The sequence below is a fragment of the Grampus griseus genome (assembly GCF_964374135.1).
Source record: "Grampus griseus genome assembly, chromosome: 11".
NCBI lineage: Eukaryota > Metazoa > Chordata > Mammalia > Artiodactyla > Delphinidae > Grampus > Grampus griseus.
Window position 1 is genome coordinate 55,249,094 of NC_139005.1, and position 27,465 is coordinate 55,276,558.

The 27,465-nt window shown below is 41.4% G+C and overlaps 1 protein-coding gene across 1 annotated transcript in view; it reads right to left on the minus strand.

Moving 5' to 3' along the window:
• Positions 1-24,292, minus strand: part of CPM (carboxypeptidase M) — a gene marked incomplete at its 5' end in the record, with an annotated part of 92,852 nt that extends 68,560 nt beyond the window's left edge. The window contains one exon of the mRNA XM_082666363.1: positions 24,133-24,292. Coding sequence (XP_082522489.1) covers positions 24,133-24,292 — 160 coding nt within the window. The remainder of the gene's footprint in view (positions 1-24,132) is intronic.
• Positions 24,293-27,465: the final 3,173 nt, after the last annotated feature.

Here is a 27,465-nt window from a genome sequence, read left to right on the forward strand (position 1 = left end):
CTACTGAGCCTGCGCTCTAGAGCCCGCAAGCCACAACTACTGAAGCCCATGTGCCACAACTACTGAAACCCACATGCCTAGAGCCCATGCTCTGCAACAAGAGAAGCCATTGCAATGAGAAGCCTGTGCACTGCAATGAAGAGTCACCCTCACTTGCCGCGACTAGAGAAAGCCCGTGCGCAGCAACGAAGACCCAATGCAGCCAAAAAAAAAGAAGTTACTATGGGATTTCCCTGGTGGTGCCGTGGTTAAGAATCTGCCTGCCAATGCAGGGGACACGGGTTCAATCCCTGGTTCAGGAAGATCCCACGCGCTGTGGAGCAACCAAGCCAGTGCGCCACAACTGCTGAGCCTGTGCACCACCACTACTGAAGCCCACGCGCCTAGAGCCCGTGCTCTGCAACAAGAGAAGCCACCGCAATGAGAAGCCAATGCACCACAATGAAGAGTAGCCCCCACTCACTGCAACTAGAGAAAGCCCTCTCATAGCAATGAAAACCCAATGCAGCCAAAAAAAAAAGTTACTATGCAAAACCAAGGTACAATAGCTTATTAAATCTCCACATATATTAAGAAAGAAAAGTCATTTCGATGCAAATGTGAATGTTAACTACAGGATATTTAAAAACTTCTATTACAACCAGAAAAAAATTACAGAAATATTTTTAAATCACATGATTTATGTGATCATTGAGTTTTCTGGTCACAACATTAACTAAGTCATTAACTTAGCAAAGGCAAAGTGATTAACATAGGCTAAGAATAAGGGATCAGTAAAGCTTGGATGGTGGGCAGTTTTAATTGTGACTTTCGTGTCTTCCTCCAGATTGGGCTTTGGATCAGGGAAAAAAGGATGTAAATGGTTGGAACTGTTCCCTCTGCCTGCACTTGGTCACCACTCGCCTCTGGGCTTTGGGTAGAACAGAGCGGTAAGACCACTACAGGAAGGAATGGGAGGGGAGGCAGGGACAGACCATGGCTGCTGAGAAGGAGAGGATGAAAAAGTGCCTGTGAACGTGGACCCAGAGTTTGTGGCTTCCAAGGGTCCTTTCAATTTATCCCTTAGCAAAATCACAGCATATGTTTGTTGTCAACCACCTTAAGAAGCTACGTGATAATCACTCAACCTCTTTCAAAGGAGTGGTGAGTATGAGATTTATTTACCTTTCTGCTTCTGTTTACTTTTAATACGGCCAAGAAGAATATGAGCATATTGAACACTATGGTTCTAGATCATTTAAGCCACAAGCTGGTGTTACCTTCGGTAACAAAGTAACATGCTAAATTCATTGCAAAGTCAATACAAATATAAATATTTACTTCAAAAACAAAACAAGAATCGGTGCTTTGGCAGTCACATCATTGCAACACCCAACCTTCAGAAATTATCAACGGATTTCTCAAGCTTACAAAAGAGTTGGCAATGATGCTTTCAGCAGACCCGTCAACAACCGTCACTCACTGAGGGGCATTATAGGGTGAGCTGCTTTAGTAGGAATTTCTAGTGATTTGGGGCTTTTCCAGTGTTGCACTGAGAATTTGATTACTAGGATTACAGGAGGGGTAGCATATTTAAATGATGTCATAGTCATGGAATTTGAGGAAGAACTCAAAGATTTCAGGATTTTATCTACTTAAAATCCTGATATTTTTACATAATTTCCAAAGTGTTTCACACACTTCCACTCTTCATCTTGCCATTTAATCCTCAACAGAAACCCCAAGAGATAGGTAAGGCAATTAGTATTATCTTCATCTTACAGTTGAGGGAATAGGCTCTGACAGCCTGGGGTCAAACTGGCTTTTTGTTTTACTCTAAAGATTGTTTGTTTGTTCCACACTGCTCCTTCTATGTAAAGTGGAACTTCCTGTTATGATCTTAGATGCAATAAATGTTTATCTTTCTTAGGACAAAGAACTTGAGGCAGCTAACCCCTAAATCCATGAAGCATCTGACTCCTAAAACAAAGCCAGAGCTTCATCTCCCATGTCCCTCTCCCTGCCCGATAAAAGCAATCCTTAATAAGTCACTTCTCCATTACTGGCATTAGACTCATCAATAAGAAGCTTTTGGAAAGTCCTTTGTTTTCCTTTTGTGTCTAGAAGATCTTTGAGACACTAACTCCTTACCATTCAAAGTCAATGTTATCTGCAAAGTAGACCTATGTCCACATGGACAAAGAAATCATTTATTTTGGAAGTTGCTAAGTTTCCCAACTGTTTCTCTGGCTGTGTGTGTCCAAGTGACTGATCGTAAGTCTTCCTAAACTGAAGATCATAGCTTTAACAGTGCCATCTTGTACCTATAACTGCAACTTCGGCTTAGTATGTCCAAGGGAGCAACACTGAATGTTCAGGCTCTGAGCTGTCTGTCAGAGCAGACCCGATACTTTACATGGGCCACTGCGACTGAACATTTCAAGGTCAGAAAATCTTCCAGATCCAATTTTTCCACTTCAAACCACATAATTAGTTTGCATCTCAGATCAGCTCCTACCTTAAAATGTGGGTTGAGAAATGCCCATTTCTAAGGAAGCGTGAGGAAACGCAGCTGTTAACCAGTCACCAGAGTTTACTCACCCACTAAAGCACATCTTATCTCGATCTTTGTTTATATATATTTAATTAACGATTTATGCCCTTCCAACTTCACAAGGATACAAGGCAGCCTGGTCACAAAGCACAAGGCTCACTGGCAAACTATTCTGAAGGGAGAGTGGGCCAGATGCCATGTCCAGAGGCCTACGGTCAATTTCATGCACATATGATGCAAGTCAGGCCTTTTGAAAGGCACCTTCTTTTCCAGGGGTCGTGACACAGGAACCTTTAGTGAAAAGTCCAAATAGTCATAAGGAGCCATTCCAGAGACCCTTTTTGACTATATTAGACACTTTCCTACAATGAGTCAATGTAGCCCTGGATCATTTCACATCTGCTGCAACAGAGGCAGCTCTGCACCTATCATTTGCCACACATGGTGGCCGGCCTTTATCCTCTCGGACAGTGTGCCTCTGTTTACCTCAACTGAGTTTCAGACATGTGTATACAGGGACCTCCTTCAAGCTGTCACCTATTTCACCTGACCACACTCAAGCAAATGGTTGGGATATATAGATGAGGCAGATTCTTAAGAAAGGTTGGGCAAAGAGATTTGCCAGGGTTTCTCGTTGTTCAACAAGCTAGCAACGCTGGGCCACAGAATTACTATTAGGGCAACACCTTAAGATGTGCCCAACCGTTCCTCAGAATCAGGTGCCAGCGATACTATGCTGTTCAAACCGCCCTCCCCACTTAACATATGTATAAGTGGGCATGAAATGGTATGACAGAGGCCCAACCGGGGAAGCTGGGGGGAGCAGTTGTAACCACAGCACTTGCATTTGGGTGGAAGGGGAAGTAGAGACAGTGGAGGACGTGAACGACAATAGTCATGTACAGATGACTTCTATCTAATGGAGATAAACTTGAGTAGAATAGAGCCAGGCCTGGAGTTTATGCTCTTTTCGTTAAAATGAGGGAAGATTTTTAAATACCTCTCACGCAGGCATGAGAAGGATTCAGAAAAATTTTGTTGTAGGCATTTTATACAGTGTTTCCGCATTTCTGTGGATCTTTAAAATCATATAAGATATATCTCTTGAATAATCATCCTCAAATAATTCTTTTCCTCAGCTTACATAGTCCTGTTGCTGGCCAGGGTTAATCAGGTCAACGGCAGACTGTGTTTCTTACGAGCAGGTCTCTGGGCTGCCTGCAGCAGAATTATCTGGGGTATTTGTTAAAACTGCAAACTCGTGGTCCCCTAGATGTGAGTTCAGGAGTTTGCATTTTTCCCAATACCTCAGCTGACTATAATATACACCATTAAAAACAACAACAAAAACCTCTGCAGTGAAATACAATATTCACACAGAAAGCTATACATTGCACAGCTTATTGTTGATTGTATAAACTGAACACACAGTTGCTCATCCAGCAACTAGAGGCACCCTTGTGCCTACTCCCCAGTGCTATCTATCCCCTACTGTGGATTCACTCACATTGTCGTGTGTAAATGTAACTCCTTCTCAGGAGCGTGTAGTATTCCATCCTGGGTTGCAAACCAAATGAAGAACCACTGTCTTCCAGAATGTAGCAGACTAGCCCTGCATGGATGTGCCACGTGTTATATCTACTGGCACTCTTCTCAGTTTTTACTACAAGGCTAAACTTTGCCAGGAACTACGGAACTCACGTTGGAACTGAAGTCAGAGGGCTGGTCTGGAGGGCAGATGGGCCAGCTGTCTTTCTGCTTTTTTTTTTTTTTTTCAATAAATTTATTTATTTTTGGCTGTGTTGGGTCTTCGATGCTGCGCGCGGGCTTTCTCTAGTTGCGGCGAGCAGGGGCTACTCCTCGTTGTGGTACACAGGCTTCTCATTGCGGTGGCTTCCCTTGTTGCAGAGCACAGGCCCTAGGCGCACGGGCTTCAGTAGTTGTGGCACGCGGGCTCAGTAGTTGTGGCTCACGGGCTCTGTAGTTGTGGCTCACGGGCTCTAGAACGCAAGCTCAGTAGTTGTGACGCATGGGCTTAGTTGCTCCGCGCCATGTGGGAGCTTCCCGGACCAGGGCTCGAATCCGTGTCCCCTGCATTGGCAGGCGGATTCTTAACCACTGCGCCACCAGGGAAGTCCTGTCTTTCTACTTTAAAGAGGCTCCTTCCTGGGTGATCTGATAACCATAGAGGCATTACAACTATCTTTTCCTGATACTGGTTTTTCAGTTCTGCCTCATGAGGGCTCAGAGTATAGTAATTCTTTCCTGACCGCTGCATTTGCTGAAATCGCCAGTGTGGCGGCAGCATTAGCAGAGTGGTTATGTTTACCTGGAGCCACACCACCTCGGTCCAGGCTGTGATTCTGCTACTTCTTGTGTGATGCTGGGCCCCTGTTTAACTCCAGAGCCTCAGTTTCCTCGTGTAAAATAAGGCTTATATCTGTGCCTCATGGGGTTGTTATGAGGAGTAAGTGAGCTAACATTTGAAAAGCACTTAAACAGAGCCTGGCACAAAGCAAGCAAACATGTTTGATAATTGGATTGGTATTTTTTAAACTCATCAGCGTAACACAGACACTGAAGGATCATACGGATCTAATGCCAAGGGAGAAGGGTACCAGGTGGTTTTGAGTGGCTTAGCCCAGACTAGACCCCACCCCACCCCCCCTTTAAAGCATTATCTACTGGAGTTTCATTCACTTGTTACCCTTATTTCTGCCACACATTTGCTTTCTTATATCTAAAAAAGTGTTCATCAATATGCCACTTATTATTAACCACTGGTAGCCAGAACTAATGGGAATAAAGTCAATCATTAATGCAGGGCTGGATTATTTTCAAATAGGGAATTATCCCAAACTCATTTTTGTCCCAGATGATGAATTAACAAATTCTATTATATTACTACTAGAAATACCAAAGAATCCAATCTCTGATGCATTCTGGCTTGTTTTCTCATTCTTGTATTCTGAAGTTGACATTTTGTTTATTTGAGATGTTTCATGTATTGCCTGAGTTGCTGTAGCTCCCAGGACACGAGGTTAGCCAGGGGCTCTCTTTCTGTCTCTGTCCCCATCTGGATCCACTGTGACCCAAATCCACTCCACAGGCCAGAGGCTTCTTTTCCCATCACTTTACCTTTTCTCCTCTGGACATCCACTCCCTAAGTATCTTTTCAAAATCATCATCACTCTTGCTGTTTATGAAAATTATACGTACTTTTAAAAAATTTGAGCATTTAAAAATATATACTGTAGGATGTGAAATCCATCCACAGACCACTCCATTCACCAAAATAGATTCCAGATGGATTCAGGTGCTAGATGTAAAAACTAAAACTATGAAAATATTGAAAAAAGTATAGGATACATTTATGACCTTGGGGGTAAAGAAGGCCTTTTAAAATGAGACATAAAACATAAAAGCATAAAGAAAAAGATTGATGAATATGACCTCATAGAAATTTAAAACTTCTGTAAGGCAAAAGCTGTTGAAAACAACATTTGAAGACAAGCCACAGAATGGGTGAAAATATTTGCCACGTATATAACAAAGACTACCCAGAATATCTCAGAAGGCCTACACGCAAGCAGAAAAACAGGCAAAAGGCATGAGGAAATAAAAAAGGCCAGTGAACTTTGAATGTAAATTTCACAGGACAGCAATTTGTGTGGGTTCACTGTCTCCAGCATCTAGAGCAGTACCTTGATGTTCATTTAATGTGAAGTAGACTGTGAAAACATGCTCATTCTAAGTTTCAATCATAAAAATGCAATTTTAAAAGGAGACATTTTACACAGTGGATTGGAAACAAATTTCAGTGTTGGTTAGGATGTGGGGAAATGTCCACACTCGTGTGGTGTTGGGAGCGTACATATACATCCTATCGAAGGGCAATTTGTGGGTATCTACCAAGTACAAGAATGCACATGCCTTTTGACTTAGCAATGCCTGCCTCAGGAAATTACTGAGGGTATCAATCACAGCATCGTTGGAGAAAACTGAAAGTTGTAAATGACCTAAATACTCATCAACATGGAATTGACTGAATAAGCTATGGTAAAATCAAACCATGACTAGTATGGGGCAGTTTAAAACAATGAGGTACGCCTACAGGTACCAACCTCCAGCACACATAAGTGAAAAAGACAAGCTGCATAACAATACTAGCTAAGCAATACCCATAAAACTGTAGACACGTGCATACGTTCTCTATGTAAATGCACAGAAAAAAGTTTGGATATGAATTTTTTTCCTTCACATATATTCTGGAATCTTCCCGTGTCAAAAGAAAAATCTAACTTGTTCTTTTATAAAGGTTGTGGAATGTTCCATTGACCGGGTATAGCATAAGCTAATCAATTCCCTGTTGATGAATGTATGGTTATTCTTGGACAGCTTTACTGAGATATAATTCACATACTACACAATTCACCCACTTAAAGTGTACAATTCAATAGTTTTGGTATATTACATTATTAATTTTTAAAAACTGTGATAAAATATAACATAAAATGTGTCATTTTAACCATTTTAAGTGTACAGTTCAATGGCATTAATTAGATGACTATATCATTTTCATTTTTACTATTATAAATAAATGCTGTAAATCTACATCCTCATACATACTTTGTGCCAATGTGCTTCTCTATAGGACAGAAAGCTCTCATCTGCTGAGGGCCAGAGATAGAGTGATAAAGAGAAATATGGGTGGGTTTTTTCCTAAGATTACTACATTACTGTTAAATGTGATTTTTTTTTTTTTTTGCGGTACGCGGGCCTCCCACCGCCACGGCGCACAGGCTCCGGACACGCAGGCCCACCGGCCACAGCTCACAGGCCCAGCCGCTACACGGCATGCGGGATCCTCCCGGACCGGGGCACGAACCCCTGTCCCCTGCATTGGCAGGCGGACTCCCAACCACTGCGCCACCAGGGAAGCCCTAAATGTGATTTTAAACCTCTCAAAGAGATAGGGGATTTTCCAAAGCAAATGCAAAAGTGGAAAAGCAAAAACTCATTTTCCTATGTTCATTTAAGTTGTCAAGTACCTAAAAACCAGTTAAAGCAAAGGATGATCTGTCACCTAGTATCTGAGCATGCATATGCTAGATCCCAATGGAATCTGTTATCTGACAACTTATCCTGAGTCTTTTTCGTCAAACATACCACAAGCAATTGGACCCTGCGTAGAGAGACACAGCCTTAATATGAGATCTGGTTTCCTAATCTGAACTTCTCAGTCTAACTAGCAATTCACTTAATCCAATGGACTAATGTCCCTGCTTTGTAAAATGGAGGGTCTAGCCCGGATGCTAGAACTTGTGTGGGCCAGGTCACAAGGTGTGCTGGCGGGAACGAGGTCAGCCTAAAACCGCAGATATCCTGGAGGCAAGCTCTATAGTCTGGGAGCTCTGGTCTGAATGTGCCAGCGACTTGTTTTGCGGCCCCGGGCAAGTTACTAAACCGCTGACACGTCAGTCTCTAAAGCTGTCAATTGGTATTTACCTTACAGGGCGTTGTGATGGTTCAATGAGACAAAGCACGCATACTGCCTCGCTTGTGCCTGACACCAAAGATGCCCTCAATAAAGGGTAGCTTCAAGGGTTTTAAACACCAAAGCATGTGTCAGTGCCATTCATCCAAGTTGCCAAATATCCCAACTTATGTAACAGCAATAGTAGCTTGTACTTCTGTAGCATTTATTACATGCCAATCACATCCTGAGTGCTTAACATCTATGAACTTATTTAACCCTCTGGTCATCCTATGAGATGGATACTATTACTTCCATGTTACAAAAGAAGAAATAGGCACAGAGGGTAAGAAACTCATTCAAGATCACAATTACTGAATAGCATAACCAGTCTTTGAACCCAGGCAATCTGTACTCTACAGAGTCTGTGTTCTTAGGCACTATTAAATGCAAATATCTGTGTATTTATAGGTGTGGACATAAATGTGGTATTTCCCCCTTTTCTGATAGCTCTCCAGTTTCAATACCTGGTATCAACATCCCTTCCTTACCAAGATGTAAAAAATTAAGAGTACTTCGATAAAACACTCAAATTTCACCCTAGCACCTAATTTTAAAACCTATTTTTTAAATGACTGCCAAATGAGAACTTGTTTTAAAGGCAGCTATAAAAAGAATGAATATAAGCGAGGACATTATTAAACTTCTCATTGGTCACTCTAAGATTACACTGTGACTCCTGTGAGCCTAAGGTGTTTTGAAACTCAAATGCCTGGAGAGTTACCTTCTCATACTGAACAGTATTCTGTTTCATTAGCTTACTCTATTTCCCTAGAGTTTCCACCTGAAAATTGAACAGTTTCTCACTAGATCACATGTGCTTTTAACATCAGCTCATAACATGCCTCTCAGAGGAAACAGGCTTTGGACTGCTCATGGAGCAAACCTCAGTGCTTAGCAGCTGGGATTCTGTTAATTTACCCCATGTAAAAGGTTACTTTTGTTTTCCTCCCTTAATTCACTTCTATCTCCATCTCTAGCATACAGGGGAAAGCTTTCCCCCTCTAGCAAGTAGGACCCCAGTGGTGAGGAATGACACAGTTACTTGTCTGACCCAACCATCTGGTTCCCAGGATGCACAGGAGGAGTTCAGTCAGGCCAGGGCAGCTCAAGCACCCCTATACTACACCAGCGACTTCTCCTCCCAGGCATTAAGGATGCTGAGTACACTCTGCCCTACCCATCAGGTGGCAGGGGTCCTGCAGCCTTAGCATCTAAGGTATCTTACTCTGCTCATTGGAAAATCCAAAGTTCTTGATGGCCAGATTCCGCTCTCTACCACCTCATCCATCAATGGAGGCTGTATAAGTCTAAATCTCAGTTGTCAGGGCAGAGCTCCTGGGCCCAGACAAATCAGTAGAGGTGGTGAGAGTGTTTCTGAGCATTCTGAGATATTTAGATAGACTATGTCTGCCCAGAGTATAGCAAGGATGTAGGCATGGGAAGGCTCACGAGGGAGATCTTTTGTCTAATCCAACACATAGGTGATCAGGCAAGATACTCTTATTTATACAAGCATTTGGCTTGATAGAGTATATTCAATGTTTTCTAACAGATACAATCTTGTTTTGATCAGTTTCAGAGGGCTCTGAACCTTTGTAAAGCATCACATATATATGTCCCACTAAAAAAGAACATGCCAAAGGGCAGAAATTAATACCCCTCAGCACCCGCCAGGAAGTCTGGCGTATTGCCTTGTTCATGGCACTACCTCAGTCTATTGCAAAGACTCCATAGTCAGTGCAGTAGTTTTCATGTTACCTGCCCCTGGGTCATGGAACCTTTATGCCAATAGATTCTTGGATGAAGATCCAATGTAAGAAGTTAAAGCTGAGCTGCTCTGGTTTAAGGAAGGGGAACCCAAGCTGTTGACTGTCTCCTTACTCGCTAAGTCATCTTGACAGAAGCCTCCAGGTTCTAGAGACCATTTGAAAACTGGAAGAACTGGTACTTTGAAACCTGGGTTTGAGTTCCCAGCTCTGCCCCTAACCAGCTAAGTTGCCTTGGGCAAGTCACCTTTTCCCCAAGCCTCAGTTTCCCATCTGTAAAACCCGGATAACACTACTTAATTCCCAGGTTGATGGCAGGATTTAAAATAAGGCATGAAAGTAGCTAGTACATAACAAGCATTCAATAAAGTGTACAACTTTATTACTAATGGTCGAATACCCCCTTTTATTACTCTTTAAACATATTTTCCCAAGGACAGAGAACAGAATGTCCTATGGAATCATAGGCCCCTGGGGGCTACAAAGACTGCAGTTTTAGTGAAGAGTTTACGTGAGTCAAAATATTTCCCTATTTATCACTGTCCTTTGAACAATCTGCTTAAAAAAAACAAAACCAAACCAAAACCAAACCCATAATGACAAAATCCTTCTAAAACTTCATATTTTCCAGTGAGCACAAACTAAGATACCCTAGATGCTAAGATACATTAGAAATCACCATCAGCTCTTTATCCTTGACCATGTACAGGGGCAGCATTCAGTGCCCCAGCTGCTTCTGGGAGAAAAATCTCACCCTGCCCCTTAGCTCCAGTCTGTTTTCCCGTTCACTTTACCGGGAATTCCTACCCCCTCACCTATCTGCCTGGGAACAGTCAAAGCTTTGTCCAATTATCAGCTTCCCTGATAAGCCTTTCTCGACTTTCCCAAGCACCCTGGAGGCCAGGCCTTTGAACGGTCATGGCCCTGTTACAGTACTTTTCCCATTAAGGTGATTGGGTGTAAGGCCCAGCCCTAGTTCCTAAAGAGAAAGGTCCAGGTTCTTTGTATCCACCTGCCCAGGTTCTGGTAGACAACAGGAGGGCAATAAATCGTTGTTGAACGAACACGTAAATGAATTCCTGAAAGACACATTTGGATTACTAACCCAAATTTATCAGTTACCAAGACATAATTTTGGATCATCAATTTCTTCATCTATGAAGTCTCTTTGCTCTCAGCTCTAAAACGTGAATGTAAGTAACTTAGAGTTTTCATATAGCTTAAGTGAGGAAAATTTGTAAAGGGCTTAGCACGGTGCCTGGCACATGACAGGTACTCAGTAAAGAGCAGCTGCATTTCTTTCATTTTCCCATCCTTGCTGCTCTTATTCAATAGCTTACCTAGAAAATGAGCCCAAGATTATGTCCCCTCTCAGTGCTGCTATATATCACCTGAAAAGTTCAAGTGGCTGTACAGTTGACCCTTAAACAGTGAGAGGGGTCAGGAGTGCCAAGCCTCTGAGCAGTCAGAGTCTGTGTATAACTTAGCTGGTCCTTGGTATCTGTAGTTGCTCAGTGGAGGATTCAACCAACCGTGGATCATGTAGTTTGGTTGTATTTACTATTGAAAAAAGATCTGCGTGTACGTGGACCAGCGCAGTTCAAGCTCGTGTTGTTCAAGGGTCAATTGTACTTCATAATAACAATATTCCAATACTGTTTTAAAATAGAAGGTAATCTGTTTCTATTTTGTGCACTGTTGGCGGGAATGTAAATTGGTACAGCTACTATAAAAAAATTAAAACCGTAACTACCATGTGATCCAGCAATTCCACTTCTGGGTATTTATCTGAAGGAAAAATGAAATCAGTATGTCCAAGAGGTATCTGCATCCCCACGTTCAATGCAGTATTATTCACAATAGCCAAAACATAGAAACAACCTAAATGTCTGCAGATGGATGAACAGTTAAAGAAAATGTGATATGTACATACAATGGAATATTATTCAGCCGTGAAAAGAAGGAGATCCTGCCATTTGTGACAGCATGGAGGAAATGAGGGCATTATGCTAGGTGAATTGAGACAGAGCTATGATCTCACATATATGTGGAATCTAAAAAAGCTGAACTCATAGAAACAGAGTGGATTGGTGGTTGCCAGGCGCTGGGGATCAGGGGAAATAGGGAGATGTTGATCAAGGGGTACAAACTACCAGCTCTAGGTTCTAAGGATTTGCTATACAGCACAGTGACTATAGTTAACAATACGGTATTGTATAAAGTTGCTGAATGATTAGACTTAAATGTTTGCACCACCACCACAACAAAATAGTAATTGTGTGAGGAGAAGGATGTGTTAACTAATCTTTTTATGGTAAACCTTTTACAATACATGTGTTATCAAATCATCACGTCACACACTTTAAACTTACACAATGTCATACGCCAATATTACATCTCAATACCGCTGGGGAAAAATTTTAAGTGTCTGTTCCTAGGTACTCTGACATTTTTCTTTGAATTCTAGATTTAATTAATATTTATCGCTTTCTGTATAAGTCTGGCATAACCAGAATTTGTCTCCAAAATGGCTGATTAAAAAATCATTTCTTTTTGTGTGATCTGGGCTCTGTGAGGGCAAAAAGACACTATGATGTGCGATGAGCCACTGAAATGTTTCTGGTAAGCTGTATGATAAAGATAAGTGATCGTTAAGGTTTAAGTGAATAATCTGATCCAATTATGCTATTTAAATCAGAACTCTTCACACTGACAGCTCTTAGGAACTGTTATTATTTTTACAGATTTCTTATTACGTTTTGTTGGTGCTCTCGCTTATTCACCCTGGCATGTTTGTATTTTCTCACTGATTTCTTATTCCAGACACGGCTGTTTCACCTTATTTCTTAAAGGGAATCTTTATTGTAATGCAAAATGAATTGTAAAATGATCAGGAATTTTCCAATCAAGAAAACAAATCTGTCACTTTCCTATCAGGCAGGAGTCCCTAGGATGACGTGACTCCCTTTGGATGAAGCAAGAAGTCTTTCACAAGGTGGGAAAGGTCTTCCACGATCTGCCCATCTTGCCTCCTCTCGTCCCTTCATGCTTTCCTCTCCAGCCACACTCAACTTCTTTTGCTACACAAGGTCCACATGCTCCTTAACCACCAGGTCTCTGAACACGCCACTTATGGCCTTGCCTTCCCCCTTTCACCTGGCTGACTTCTGTCCTTCCGATCCCCTGCCATCTACTCCCCTAGGGTGAATCTCATCTGCATTTACTAGGATGTCTCTTCCTTCCCACTCACCCCTCAGATCATCGGCTCCATCAGGACAGGGACCATGTTTGACTTCTTTACCTCTATATTTTTATATATAGTTTGTGGCCAGCACACGCCACAAACTATACTAGGCATTCGATACATGTTTGCTGAATAAATTGAATGAATCTGTCTAGAGATAAATAGATTTAACTAAGGCTACTTTGGGATCTGTCAGTTAACTTTATGGCTCTCAGTCTTCACTTGTAACTGCATCCAACATGGTTGGCCACGACCTCAGTGAGGAAAGAGTTAACACAGCTGGTCTGTTTTATTCACTTCTTGCTTATCTCTGGAACACCTGCACTCATTGTAATGACTCTTAACCAAACTCTGAGCACTAAACTTCTTCAGTGTTCACTAATTATTGATGCAAGACAGAGCGTCAGCGTGCACCAGGCGGAAAGCATTGTTTAAAGTAAACGTGAAGATTCATGATGGGCACCTGGGATCTAGTGTGGGTCTGCACCCTGTGGGTCACAGTAGTCATGTGACCAGCTCCTGTGAAGAACTCTGGGCCTCCAAGACTCGAGTGGGCTTCCCTGAGTGCACAGCTGGAGAGAAGCATGCATCTGTGGGGTCCTCACCGAGGGAGAACAGGCAAGCCCATGCTGACTCCTCTAGTCTTTGCCTGCATGTATCATTATTCTGCTGTGTCTGCACTGTGTCCTTGGCTTCATAAATCTTGGCTGTGAGTATGACTTTATTGAGTCACGAGTCCTTCCAGCAATTCACTAGTGGGTGGTCATGGGACCCCGAGACAGCCTCCTTTTTGAACTGCTGCCCTTCCTTCATGTCTGTGATATCACTCTTCACCTTTCTCCTACTTCCTTGCTGAATTTTTTTTTTCCATCTCCTTTGCTGGCTTCTATCTCTACCAGACTCAAAATACAACAGTATCCTCTGGCTCTATTCTGGCCCTCTTTTATCTCTACTTTCTTGTTAGATTATTTTATAATCCCATGGGTTTCAATGCCATCTACATGTTGATGACTCTCAAGCTTATTTCTACAGCCAAAACTTTCCTCCAAACTCCACCTACACACCTGCTTACTGGACGTTCCAACTGGATGTCTATTAAGGATTTCAAAATTTAAAAAATTGTCTAAATCAGAGGTCTTGATTTCAACCCAAACTTGTCCTCTTCTAGTATTTCCTATCTTGGTAAATAATACCTCAGGTGCTCAGCTGTCCAAGCTGAAAACCTAAAGGTCATCCTGGATCTTCTATTTTTCCCTCTCTCTGCCCACCCCCTTCCAATCCATTAAGGAAGTATTGTTGGTTTTATTTCCAAAGTAGATCTCTAATCCCTGCACTTCTCTCCATTTCTAATACAGCATCTTCATCCAAATCACCATCATCAACAGTTGCCTGGATTATTATAACTGGATTAGTCTCCCTGCTTCTATACTTGCCCCTTTCTAATTAATTCTCTATTCAGCAGCCAACGCCATAATTTTCCCACCTACATCAGATGCCATCATTCCGATTAAAACCCTTCAATGGTTTTCCATTATTCTTAGAACAGAATTCAAACTCTCCCTGTTTGAATTAGCACACCAGGCACTCTGTGAACTGTCCCCTGCACGCCTCTCCAGCTTCACCCAGTACCACTCTCTGCATGCTTACTGTGCTCCAGCACCACTGGCCTCATTTCTGTTCTTGGAATACAGCACAATCCTTTCCACCTCAAAGCCTCTGGACTCTCCGCCCACCCCTACACTGCGAGCTAGAGTGCCGCTGAGACTGAACACACATTTTGTGCATTTAGAAGTATATGTCATTAAAACTCACAAGATACCCAGGCGAGCTACATGTTTATTAAGGCTAGAATGTGGTATTTCCCAATTTGTCTTTCTGTTTTTTCATAAATAGAAAGGAACTTACCGGTAACAAATGATAATCCCACTAGGCTTATCTCTAGGTTATCTCTAGTAGAGAGAGATTATTCATCTCATTCTCTAAGAGTAACAGAAAACAAATAAAATGTGTTCCTTAATTGAGCAACCTGCATCTCAAATTTAACCCCACGTGCATTTGGTATTATTACTAAGGTGTAAGTAAATCTAATTTTAAAATAATGGGAAAACTCCTGTGGAATTGCCCCATGTTAAAATGATCTGTTCTCCCCATGTGTCCACACTTTCTCAGGAGTGAACAGCCCCCTTTAAAAGAATTTTAATGGATGGGCTTGACTGAGTTACCAACAATGGGCAAGGGAATGGATACTTAACAGGGACTAAAAATTAAAGTTAAGATACTTTCAACCTTCAGCCTGTCTACCTGTTTATTTCCAAAACCTGAACATCTTAAACCTGTACAGCATTCCTGAGTATGGAGGGGAAAAAAGACCCTTAAAATCGAGGGATTCCAAGTATCTGCTTAACTTTTCTGGTGGAGGGGGAGGGGGAGGCTTCATCACATGGTCCTTTTCGCTTTTTCATATTCTCTAGATAGACACTTGAACTATTTTTTCACTGTTCAAATAAAACCAGGGATATTTACTTAACCTCTTCTTAATGGAGGGTGTGTGTGTGTGTGTCTCCCCTATATTTACTCTCTCTTCTCTTAATACATGTTTGGTTAATGTTTGGGGGCTGAGGGAGCCAGAACCCCTCTAGGTGTGTCAGTGAATGACTCAGTTATGCCCTTGACTGCCTGAAGGACACTAACCTCCCTGTTGCCCTCCAGCATGAGCTGTGTCACAATGAGGTCCTCCTATACTACCTCTCCAAGGTATCATGCTACTTCCCATAACATTGTTTTATTGCAGTATAACCTGTTTTTGCTAAAACTATTTCATTTTCCTGAGAAACTGAAGTATTTACTACATACAACATATGTATAACTACATAACGTTGTGTATATAGTTACATATAGTATGTGTAACTATATAAATGTATATAAAATATATATAAAAATATACATCTTATATACTTATACATAATAGCATACTATATACTATACTGTATAAAAGTGTATAAAAGCATATTTACATTAATGGTTCCTTTGCTATGCATGGAAAAACTCTTCAGCTGTGACCCTCACTGTGCCTGTCACATATAATCAGCACATAACTGGGTCTAAGATACGAAGATGAATGAAGCCTGGTCCCTGCCCTCCAGGTACAACATAGACAGAGCTCCTGGAAGATGCTGTGGAAGAGGGGAGCAAGGAGATTCTAACTCTGCCCAGGCGACTAGAAAAAGACTTCCAGGAGAGGTGACATTTTGAACCAAGCCTCAATCAACTGAATAAATGATCAGGTGGTCTCTAACATCCATTCCTGCTCTAAAAATGTGACGTTGTGCTCAATTTCACCTGACTGTATTCATAGTATACCCGTGCACTTTGTCAGAAAGGAGGCTGAGTTATGTATTTGGATAACTGTCAGTTCAGGTGACTTTGGCTGTGCTCCTTAAGTGTGGTTCTAGTTTCCTCAGAGAGATTCCTATCAGAGAAATTTTAAAAACTGAGTAAACAACTAACTGAAAGTTCTTTGTTTATACAAACAGAGGGTTTGCTTTCTTCTTCTAGACTCTGTGACAGTGCTTGCATATTTGAAGGGTTTACCCTGTCATTAATGCCTTTATACCCCACCATGAAGGCTGCTATCTTCAGCTCTGAGGAAGTTCGGGATATGTCTGTGAAGCTAGTTTGAAGGCAACTTGTTTGAAGTTGGTGGCATTTTTGTGATGCCAAGGAGAGTAAACCTCCAGTTGAGCTTTTGACGAAAGTATGTACATGAAGGGTCACAGACCAGAAAATGTATACTTTTTAAACATCTGACATGTAGCAGTCCTTGTAAAACAGGGTTGAGAAAACATTTTTAATGTGCAACTTATGTCTGTTTTATTTACTTTATGTCTGTTTATTTGCACACAAACTCAAATTAGGATTTCCTAACCTCTCAACAAACTACTACCCTATATTACATTGAATGGCTATGGAGCTAGGAAGAATACCAATTCTTTTCAATCACTACGTAGGAAGTTCTGATTTAATCTTCTTCCCCTAACCCAAATGCATGTTGGTATTTGATATAACCTTCAAAACTTTACCTTTTTTTGGGTAATAAACTCTAAGGGAAAAGCATCTGCAAAAGAGATCTATATATAACCGAATCACTCTGCTGTACACCTGAAACTAACAACATTGTAAATCGATTATATTTCAATAAAAAACATTTTTTTTTTTACTTTAAGATTCTTCTTATCTTACGTTCTGACTTTGCACTCTTCGAGAAAGGGGCATTCTAAATTCACAAACCAAAGGAAGGAAACAGGGCGAATGGCAGTTATCTCTCAACTCTAGATACTATTCGTCACTGCGGTGTTACCACTAGGCACTCGTGTTTTGATTAAGAACGGAAACCAAACACCTTCTGTATGCTGGCTACATAAATTTGAAGTGGGTCTTATCAGCTCTCTGCATCTGTGGTTTCAGACCAACAGTCCCTAACCCTATCAGTTGATGCCTCTTTTTTCACGTCCAAGATTTTGCAGCTCCTCCTTCACCATGCTGGCATGAAATCCACAGAAAATAATATTTGCATGCGTAATTTCAGAAAGATTGATAAAATGTTCAAACTTTACATAAAGGGGAAATAAAAAGAAAGCAACTTATAATAAGAAAAAGCTGCTTAGATCAATTCTTGAGATTTACGGTGAAGGCATTTATTACAAACGCAGACTGATTCAGCTGTGTGGTCACTGATGCCAGGATTTTAAGAACGTGAAATATCTCGGAACCAAGTTCAGAGAAAAATATAATTGAATTTTCCCTCAATTTGCCTACAGGTACTATTCCTGGAAAGTTTGGTACATATTAAAATTGTGGGAAAAAAGTATTTTGTGTTTGTACATAAATCGGAACTGGTTTTAGCTGGTAAGCTGGTCTTGCACCTATGGAAGACATTAGAAAATGTGGAGGACGATTTTTCACTAGGCACGACTATTCTGTGTGCTGCTAACAAGATCAGGAGGATGCATCAGCGAGGTCCCCCCTCCAAAGACTTCAAAGTTATGGCCTAAACCTCCCCTCAATTTCCAAAATTCCCCCTAGGGGGCAGTACTTCTCTTAATGAGAACCACTGTTCTCAACTCAGGAGACAGCATTTTGGTGGGTGGGTGTCCTGAAAGTGTGCAAACCAGAATCTCAGTCTTCTCCTTTTGCCTCATGACCAAACAGTTTTAGTATATAGAAAAAAAATTAAGTCTACACGAAAATATGTAATTCACACTGCTTTGGATGAAACTGTAAATACTGAAAAGGGGTCTAGGATTCCACAGCCTATCACTCCACACATAAAATACATTTTACACGGACCTTTTCTTGGATGATGGAGGATGCTTCTCAGCTTTTGCAGAATCACAGCAGTCGGGGCAAGAGGAGGAGCAGGATGTATGGGGGAGGGGAAAAGGGACAAGAACAGAGAAAGAGGTAACTGGAGAAACTTTTCTCTACAGCAAAGAGCTTTAATGGTCCACTATTTGGCACAAGACAGGCTTTGGCTCCAATCACCCCTCTGTCATTTACTAACTGTGGATGATTCATTCAATCTCAATTCTTCACATGTAAATTGGGGGATAATAACGGTATTTCGTGCCGTTGTTAGAGTGATTGAGGGGTATATGTAAAGTGCCAGGCAAAGAGTAAAATTCACTTAATGTTGGCTGCAATTATTATTTTTTTAAGTTTCAAATGCCACTAAAGTATTGGTGGTTGAAGCAGAGTAACATCTGTGTTACTTTCTGGATATTCTGTCTCTTCCTCTTAAAATCTCATACCACAAATATAGTGGAAGTCTAAATCATTTCCTTGTAAGAAAAAAAGGCAGTGTCTTTAAGAAACTTAATGCTTATAAAACAAGGCTGACGTTCCTAAGGTGTTTCAGAAAAGGACTTCACATTTCTAGTTAAAGAAGGGGAAAGGCTCGCTACCCCAGCGTAACTTTAAATCACAAGTATGTATATTACAGCTGAAATTCCCAGATTTTAGTGGCTGTCTTGCTATTTAGCCCTCAATATGTCAATATTTACATCACAGAAAGCATTTTATACAGGATCTCAAGCAAACTGGCTTGCCGATCACACTTGAGAAATGAATAGGGTGACAGAAAATCGAATGCTGTGGCAAAATCTCGTATCGTGTCCTTTTCAGAGGGTAAATCGCCAGCCACATTCTACCCAGGCAAGGGGAGTAGGCAGTGAGAGGTCTGTGTACATGAGCACAGTACATGCCTCTTTGGGGCACGAGTCTTAAACCAATTCTAGCGAGATTTTTGAGTATCTGCAATGTTATGACGACTCCTGGCGGAGGAATTCAATAAATATCTGTTGAATGCATATGTGAAGGTGAGAATCCTTGGGGGAAAATGCAGGAGAAATAAATTCTCCTTTATACTTTAAACACAACAACGAAAACTTTATGCTACAGTAATCTTTCATCATCATCATCACTATAACACTTAGCATAACATCTAACCTCATAGCAAATTTTAAAGTAAACAATATTGTTAGCTATAAGCACTCTGCTGTGCAGTAGATCTCTAGGACATATTCATCCTGTATGACCAAAACTTTGTACCCTTTCACAAATACTACAGTAATCTTTCAAACCAGGAATGCCTGATTTATGACTGGTATAAAAGAAGAGGTAAGGGCTTCCCTGGTGGCGCAGTGGTTGAGAGTCCGCCTGCCAATGCAGGGGACACAGGTTCGTGCCCCGGTCTGGGAAGATCCCACATGCCGCAGAGCGGCTGGGCCCGTGAGCCATGGCCGCTGAGCCTGCGCGTCCGGAGCCTGTGCTCCACAACGGGAGAGGCCACAACAGTGAGAGGCCCGCGTACCGCAAGAAAAAAAAAAAAAAGAGAAGAGGTAAGCATACATTTCTTGAGATCATCAATCAATACTCCTTTTGGAAATCAATTTGGTTACATGTATCAAATACATAGAACTGCTTTAAGACCTGGTAATTTCCTTTTCGGAAATATATCCCCAATAGCAGGTAATGTATCTTTAACAGCAACTCTTATGTAGTACTTATTACGTGCCAGGAATTATTCTAACCACCCAGTGTCACACTGCTACAAAGTAGAGGATGTAGAATTTGAACTTGGGCCTTGTAGTTCCAAAGCCTGCGTGTGCTCTGACAACTTTTGCTGTCTTAGCTACAAAGGTGTCCACTATGGCACTTTTTTTTTTAATAACAGGAAAATTTAGAAACAAACTAAATGTCAGTGGGGTGTAAGTTAAATAAACAACAGTATATCCATTGATAGGACAAAAAGCAGGCATTAAAACTCAGGTCTTAGAAATAACATGTTTGCAGGGGCAAGCAAGATATTTGGCTCAGTGGGAGGGGAGAAAGGCACAAAACAGGGCATATAGTCTTTCAGGTCTACTAAGTGTTTCCTTTGGACGGTGAGATTTTATTTTTCTCCTTGGTGCTTTGTTGTATCTTCCCAATTTTCTAAATGAACTTGAGTTCCTTTTGTACTCAGAAAAAGAAAATTGCTAATAACAAATTTCCGTCTAGATCAGCACAGCCCAATCAAAATATAGTGCAAGTCATATATGTAATTTAAAATGTTTTAGAAACCACAACCATATTAACAAAAGTAAAAAGAAACAGGTGAAGTTTTTTTTAAATGTTTCTTATTTAGCCTTTATATCTAAAATATTACCACTTCAACATGGAATCAATATAAAAATATTAATGGACTATTTTACTTTTTTGTATGAAATCTTCAAAGTCACTTTTAGCACACCTTAATTTGGTCTAGTCACATTTCAGCTGCTCAGTAAACAAGTGGCTACGGGCTACTGTGTTGGATCCTTGGTAGAAGCTTTACTTTCAGATCCAGTGTGCCCAAAACGTGACTCTGAAACCCTCCAGTAACTACCTCAGTCTTCATGTGACCAGCCACATCTGTGTCAAACTGCTTCCTTAATGAGAAAGAGATGTGCTTCAGAGAAGGTGGATCTGAGTTTGAAGCCTCCCTCTAACACTTATCAGCTGTGTGATCTTCAGCAAGTTAATTAACTTCTCTGTGCCTCATTGGATCCTTTCTGTAAATGAATATAAGGCCTATTTGAGTTGTTGAGATTGAAATAATGTATTACAACACCAAATACATGGAAAGCACTTTAGAACAGATTTTATTATCTAACCCTTGCTCTTTGCAACCTTCCTTATTCAGATCAAGGTTAGACTTAGCAGGAGGAAGGACAAGATTCTAAGAGATGTAGGAAATCTCATTTAAAGTGGTCCTAGAACCAATTTGGGGGGATGTGGAGAGAATAGCTGGGGAATCTATAATAAATACATTTGTATTTTAAAGGGGGCTACCTGACAGCAGGGCACAAATGGCACAACTTTTTGCTCGCTTCACATAGCTATCCCTCAGTAAATAGTCAAGCCACTAAACAAACAGATAAAAATCACTGAACACGTGCCAGGAACATGCTAGACAAAGGGGCTTAGGAGTAATTTAAAAAAAAAAGGATAGGAGAGGTGTTCCCTTAACTGAATGAAGGAATGAATCAATGAACATTGTACATTTTCTGATTTTTCTCAACTCAGCTGTCTGTTCTTTTTGTTTTATAGTTGCCTCTGTTGTTTTACCTAAGATTTTCTTTACTCTGATATTAGGTAGTGGGATTTCCTCTAGAAGGCTCAACTGAAATATGGTCTGTCTACTATGGCTGAATCTGGGTGAAGTGTATATATGTACTCAGCTTTTGGGTAGGTTTCAAACATTTCAAAATTAAAAACTGGAAAAAAACAATTATAATAGAAGGCCATTAATCGTGACATGTATCAATGTTTTTTTAGCATCACCGTTTATAACAGAGGCCACCAGAAGCTATATAGATGCCGCAAAGAGGTGAATGACTAAGAAATTCACATAATCGAGGAGAAAAGACTATATAGCAATAAACTCACACCCGCAGACCTTTCAATTCATGGAAATACGTAATGAAATAATGTGAACTGGGGGAAAAAAGCAGAAGAGAATCCATGATTACAGTAATGAAAATACACGTGATATGCATCTACAAAAACTAAAAATGTATTTGGCGAGGTAGGAAGATTACTTTCCCTTCTAGGTATGTTGCCCACATTCACAATAACAAAGAAAAATAAATAACACATATGGTAAATCTTGTTTGCTAAGCAAGCTATCTTACATCAGAGGGTAGGGTGGCCAGGGGAAACTGTGCATCTAGTGAAAAGAGTACCAACAAATATGCTTGGCAACCGACTCCCAGTTACTAGCGTGCAGTTTAACCTACTACTCAGAACCTGATAGCAGATTTGGGATTTTTCTTAACCGGAGTAATTATTCAGAACATACTCAATACAAATATTTGACCTAAACTAGTGTCAGATTTTATTTTTTACACGGTAATTCCTCAGTCCTTTAACCACAATAGTGCACACCAGGTAAAAACAATTAAGCCTGCTGCCTTTCATCATTACCGTGGTCTGATAGCACACAGGGTAGATCAAAATAGCTGGTTGACGTTGAGAGTCCCAGTCACAAGCACTTTGTGCTTGAAAAAAGTAAAAACCAAATCATTTAGTACTTAAAATTAACAACACTGGCATCACCTTGTGGGTTAAATGACTGAACAATAACTCAAGTTAGTTGTGTTCTATATTTCCTTTATTAATATAATTAGTATTCTTAGATCTTTTAAAATTGCTCTTCTCTAGCCCTAGGGGAAAATGATTTCAAAAGGCTGAACACATGTGCTGATTCAAGATATGCTTTCTCATACATCCAACCTCTATAAGTTTGGATGATACAGCAAAATATAGAGTAATTCTGGCTCCAACTCCTTAGCAACGTTGTTTAAAAACAAAAATGCCATTACACACATAAGCCAAGAATTTTTATGTTGCATTGCACATAAACAAATTTATGTAATACTTTTAAAATATAAAAACCATGGCCTTAATTGTTTGGAAAACGATTACTTAAGAATATGGTAATTAAGAGACTCACAAATCGGTTGAAAAACTCAGAGCTAAAATTCACACGGGGTTGAAATACACCTTATAAAGAGCTGACATCCAAATTACATACACTTGACAAAACTTATAATTTAAGCATTAAGTTATTTGCTAATCTCTTTGGGGAGGTACCAATATAATAAAAGATTGAGAAATAATAATATCTGGTAAAATTATTTGCCTTGTCCCAAAATGGCTAAGCCTTAAAGTAGAATCATCTGAGTGCCAATCCTGGTTATAAAACTCACTCAAGATCTGAGTGTTCTAGGGCAAAATACTTAATTTCACTATGATTCAATTTTCCTATCTACTAAAATTAGAATTACTTAATATATAGTTGTATATTTATACTTAATATATGGTTTCTAAATTAAAACAAAGTAATTAATAATGAACTCGAAAATACTAAGAGCAATACCAATCACTGCTGTGGTACACTTATTCTCCAGCAATTGTCTCATTCAAATGGATAACTTTTAAAATAGCCTTTTAATCAGTACCAAAGCCACTTTTTTGCATAACTTTAAGCCATAGGGCTAATTATACGTGACATAGAAATCTCACCAACAGAACTGCCCTGTTTTAGTTTAAAAGAGGCTTGAAGACACGATCCTAACAGTCCGAGTCATATTTAAAGAAGCCATCAAAAAGGGAAACAAACCTGAGATGGGTAAACAGACTTCCTTGGCAGAAGTTCATGTAGAAAACTAAAACCTAAAGTACTCATCCCAGGAAATCCCTGTCTGCAAGATCCCAAAACAGAACGCCATTAACGCAAAGCACTCGACACCGGACGACAGCGGAGACGTTTAGTAAAATTCAGGTCTTACTACTACCGACAAAAAGCAACACAACACACAAAAGCAGAAACAACCAACACGCAAGGCAGGGATGGAACCGCTCGAGACCCTTTGAGTCGCTTCATGGAGAGGGGACAGGAGGCTAAGGCATATTTAATGAATGAAACTGAGGACTAGGGGTTTGGGAAAGTACACGAAACGGACCCTACCTTCCACAGATTCCCCGATACTGTGTAAGTGAGTGATAGAACTGTAGTTTTGGGAAATACTCTTCAGGAACGCTTCCATCTCTGGCTGGTGGTGGTAGCTGAAGTCCAGGGCAGCTACCACAGGCAGCAACAGCCCTAGCCAGAGGCGGGCGCAGTCCATGTTCTAGAGATGAATAAAAACAATAATAAAGCTGAGCAGGTGAGGAAGGGGGTAGTGGGGAGTGTGCACGTTACTCGCTTCGGCTCCGCTGTCTATACTCTCAGATCTCCCGGCACTAACACTCCCAGCTTCCGAAGGAGGTAAAAGTTGGAAGCTACAGCTTCGGGAGTTAGCGCACCCGGAACACGGGTAGCCCCTGGTGCCCTCCATTCCGCCTCCCACCCTCTCCTCCTCCCCACGTCTCGGCCGCTCTCCGCCGCCCGACAGCTGCAGCAGCTGCGCCCGACCCCCCGCGTCCCGCTCCTCACCCCGAGCACAGGCGCGCACCGCCGCCCGGCGGCTGCCGCCAGACGGGACCCAGTATTAATAGCCCGGCCAGGGTCCCACCCACGACGCCTGACTGACGTCTCTCCGGCCCACTCAGGCGCCGCGAGGAGCACTCCGGGGCGGGGCCGAGCCGGGCGGTCCGGGCTCCTCTGCCTCCTTCGAGGTCCCTGGGCGCGGCGGCGAGCTTCCCGAAACCGAGTTACCTCGCGCGGCCCCAGTTTTTGCCGGCGCCCCAGGTTGGCAGTGCGCTCACCCCGGCCACGGCTTCGTCCGCTGAAGGGGTCCGGGGCCCTCCACCAAAGGGGCACGAGGTGTCTCCAGCTGCAGCGAGCTTGGAGACGCTAAAGGCTTGGACGGCTTTTCGAGTTGGGCGGTGCGGGCCGGCGCGTATTGGGCTCACCTGGAGCCCCACGAGGCGCCGCGAGTCCCGGGCGCCCGCAGCCCCGAGCGGGCTCCTTTGCTCTTCGGCGCCGACCCGAGTCGCCAGGGCCGCACTCCCAGCTGCACCAGGCGGCCCAACCCTGCTCTGCAGTCTCGTGGCATTTCAGAACGTGCGTGTAGAAGTTTTAAATGCCGTCGTGTGGAGTCCAGGAAATTTTCCGACAAATATTTATAGTGTATGAGATTTGACTAAATCAGCGTTACATTGAAGACTGGCAATCTGGAAACCACATGGAAGAAGGCATCAGAGGCATCACTGTAAAGTCAACGCTGCCGCCACTAACACTGCCTAGGCCAGTTTCAGTTATCTCTACCTAAAATGCTTCTTTCTGGAAGGATGGGGTGATCTGTGTTTGCACTAGAGATAGCAAGGACTTTGCCGAAACCCAGAGGGTGTGTGGGACGGGCAAAGACTGCGCACACCTGTCACACATTACCTATCAGAGTAACGGGAGGCTTGTGCCACGGGTCCACTGAATGTAAAACGTTTGAAAAGCACTGATTTGGGATAACATTCCCCTTTAACAGATTAAAAACAGTAGTGCCAGGGCCCCACCCCAGATAGGTTGAACAAAACTTCTGAGGCCCAGGAATGTGAATGGAACGTGCCCTCAAGAGCTGAGAACCGCTAGTGAACGCCTGTCTCTTTTTTTGTTGTTAAATAAATTATTGTTTTATTTTTTATACAATTTTTAAAGGTTACTTTTCATCCTGCCTCTTCTTTGTTTGTGATACAGATACTACTGTAGAATTGAGCGGTTTGGAACCTGAGGCCCCCTGTGATTCCCGGGTAGCAGAGTAAAGAAGTTTGTGCTATGATTATATCATCACATGATATGGGTCCCTGTCCTTTCTCTGACACTCAATGGTTGTGTCAACTCTCTGTGCCTTAGTTTCCTAGTCGGTAAGATGGAAATGATAATTGTGCTTACCTAAATAAGGTTGGCAGGCATATTGTGAGAACTCTGGGAGGTATCTATTAAGTAAATAACCAGTTTAATTCATAAATCTAAGCAGAATTCTCTAAGAGTTGGAAAATCTTAATACAATGGTGTTGGGTTTTTGAGTGGATTAAAAGAAAAAGTATGCAGCAGTTGCTATGCTAACTGTGATTTTTACCAGATGGTTTGAAGAAGTTCTTTCATTGTCGTTCATTGACTGGAGGCCTGAAAGGAGGTGGAATAGGGTCAAGGAGATTAAATTTAGGCAAAGTTACTCTAAGGAATGGGAAAGGGAACTGTCAAGGAACAAAGTGAAGGATTTCTGATCTGACTTTAGAAATCAAACATTTGTTACAGAAGCAAGTGGCAGTTTTGAGATTTCCTTTAGTGATGCTGTGGCTGAAGCCTGGAGAAGATGGTGGCTTGGTCATTACTGGGATGGAGGTTGCCAGGGTTCTTATTCCAGATAAACAAAGGGGTGAGGTATAGTTGAAATTACTGCCCTTGGGGTTCACACTAGGTAAGGAATGGAAGCAAATTCAGGAGAGAGCCAGTCTCCTGGGGTTTGAGGGCTGAAGGTCCAGAACCTAGCCACTCAAAGTGTGGTCCAGGACTAGCATTGACATCACCTGGGAGCTTGCTGGAAATGCAGAGTCCCTTGTCTCACACCAAACCTACTGAATCAGAACATGCATTTTAATAAGATTTCCAGTCCTATGTACGTTCAAATTTTATTTGCAATGGTCTAGAGGTCAAAGAAGTTTAGTGTTAGAGTGTGAAAGACATGGAGGAATAAAACGTTGGCCTAATAGACTAAAACACTAAAGTTTAAGACTTCAGAGGTGATCTTTCTAAGCACGACACCACTAAAGGTAGAAACATAATAAAAAGGCAGATAACTTAACATCATAAAAATGTATACCTTCTATAAGGAAAACTCAGCATAAAGTTTACCCAAAAAATTGCAAACTGGAAGAATTAATAGCTCTTACAAAATCAAGAATGGGCAAGGCCATTAATAGGTGGTTCATAAAAGCAGTAATACAAATGGTCAATAAACATAGTAAAAGTTACTGACCTGGTTAGCAATCAAAGAATTACACATTAAAAGGGGAAAGTAATATTTTGTTTTGCTTACCACCAAGAAAGATTAAAAAGATTGATAATACCTAGAAATGAACAAGATCTGGGGAAATGACATTTCTGCTATTTTAATGGTATTATAAATTGATACACCTTTCTGTAGGAAATCTGGGGAATAGACATCAAAGTTTTAAATACACTGTCTCTTGATAAAAACTTAAGCTATAGAAGTAATTTGGAGAAGTGCTGAGTTTATATGTTAGGATCTTTATAAGCACCACTGTTTTTGTGACAAAGTAGATAAACAAACAATAGCAGGTTGATTATATCAGTGGTTCTCAACTGGGTGTTAACATTGCCCAAAGAAGACATTTGGGAATA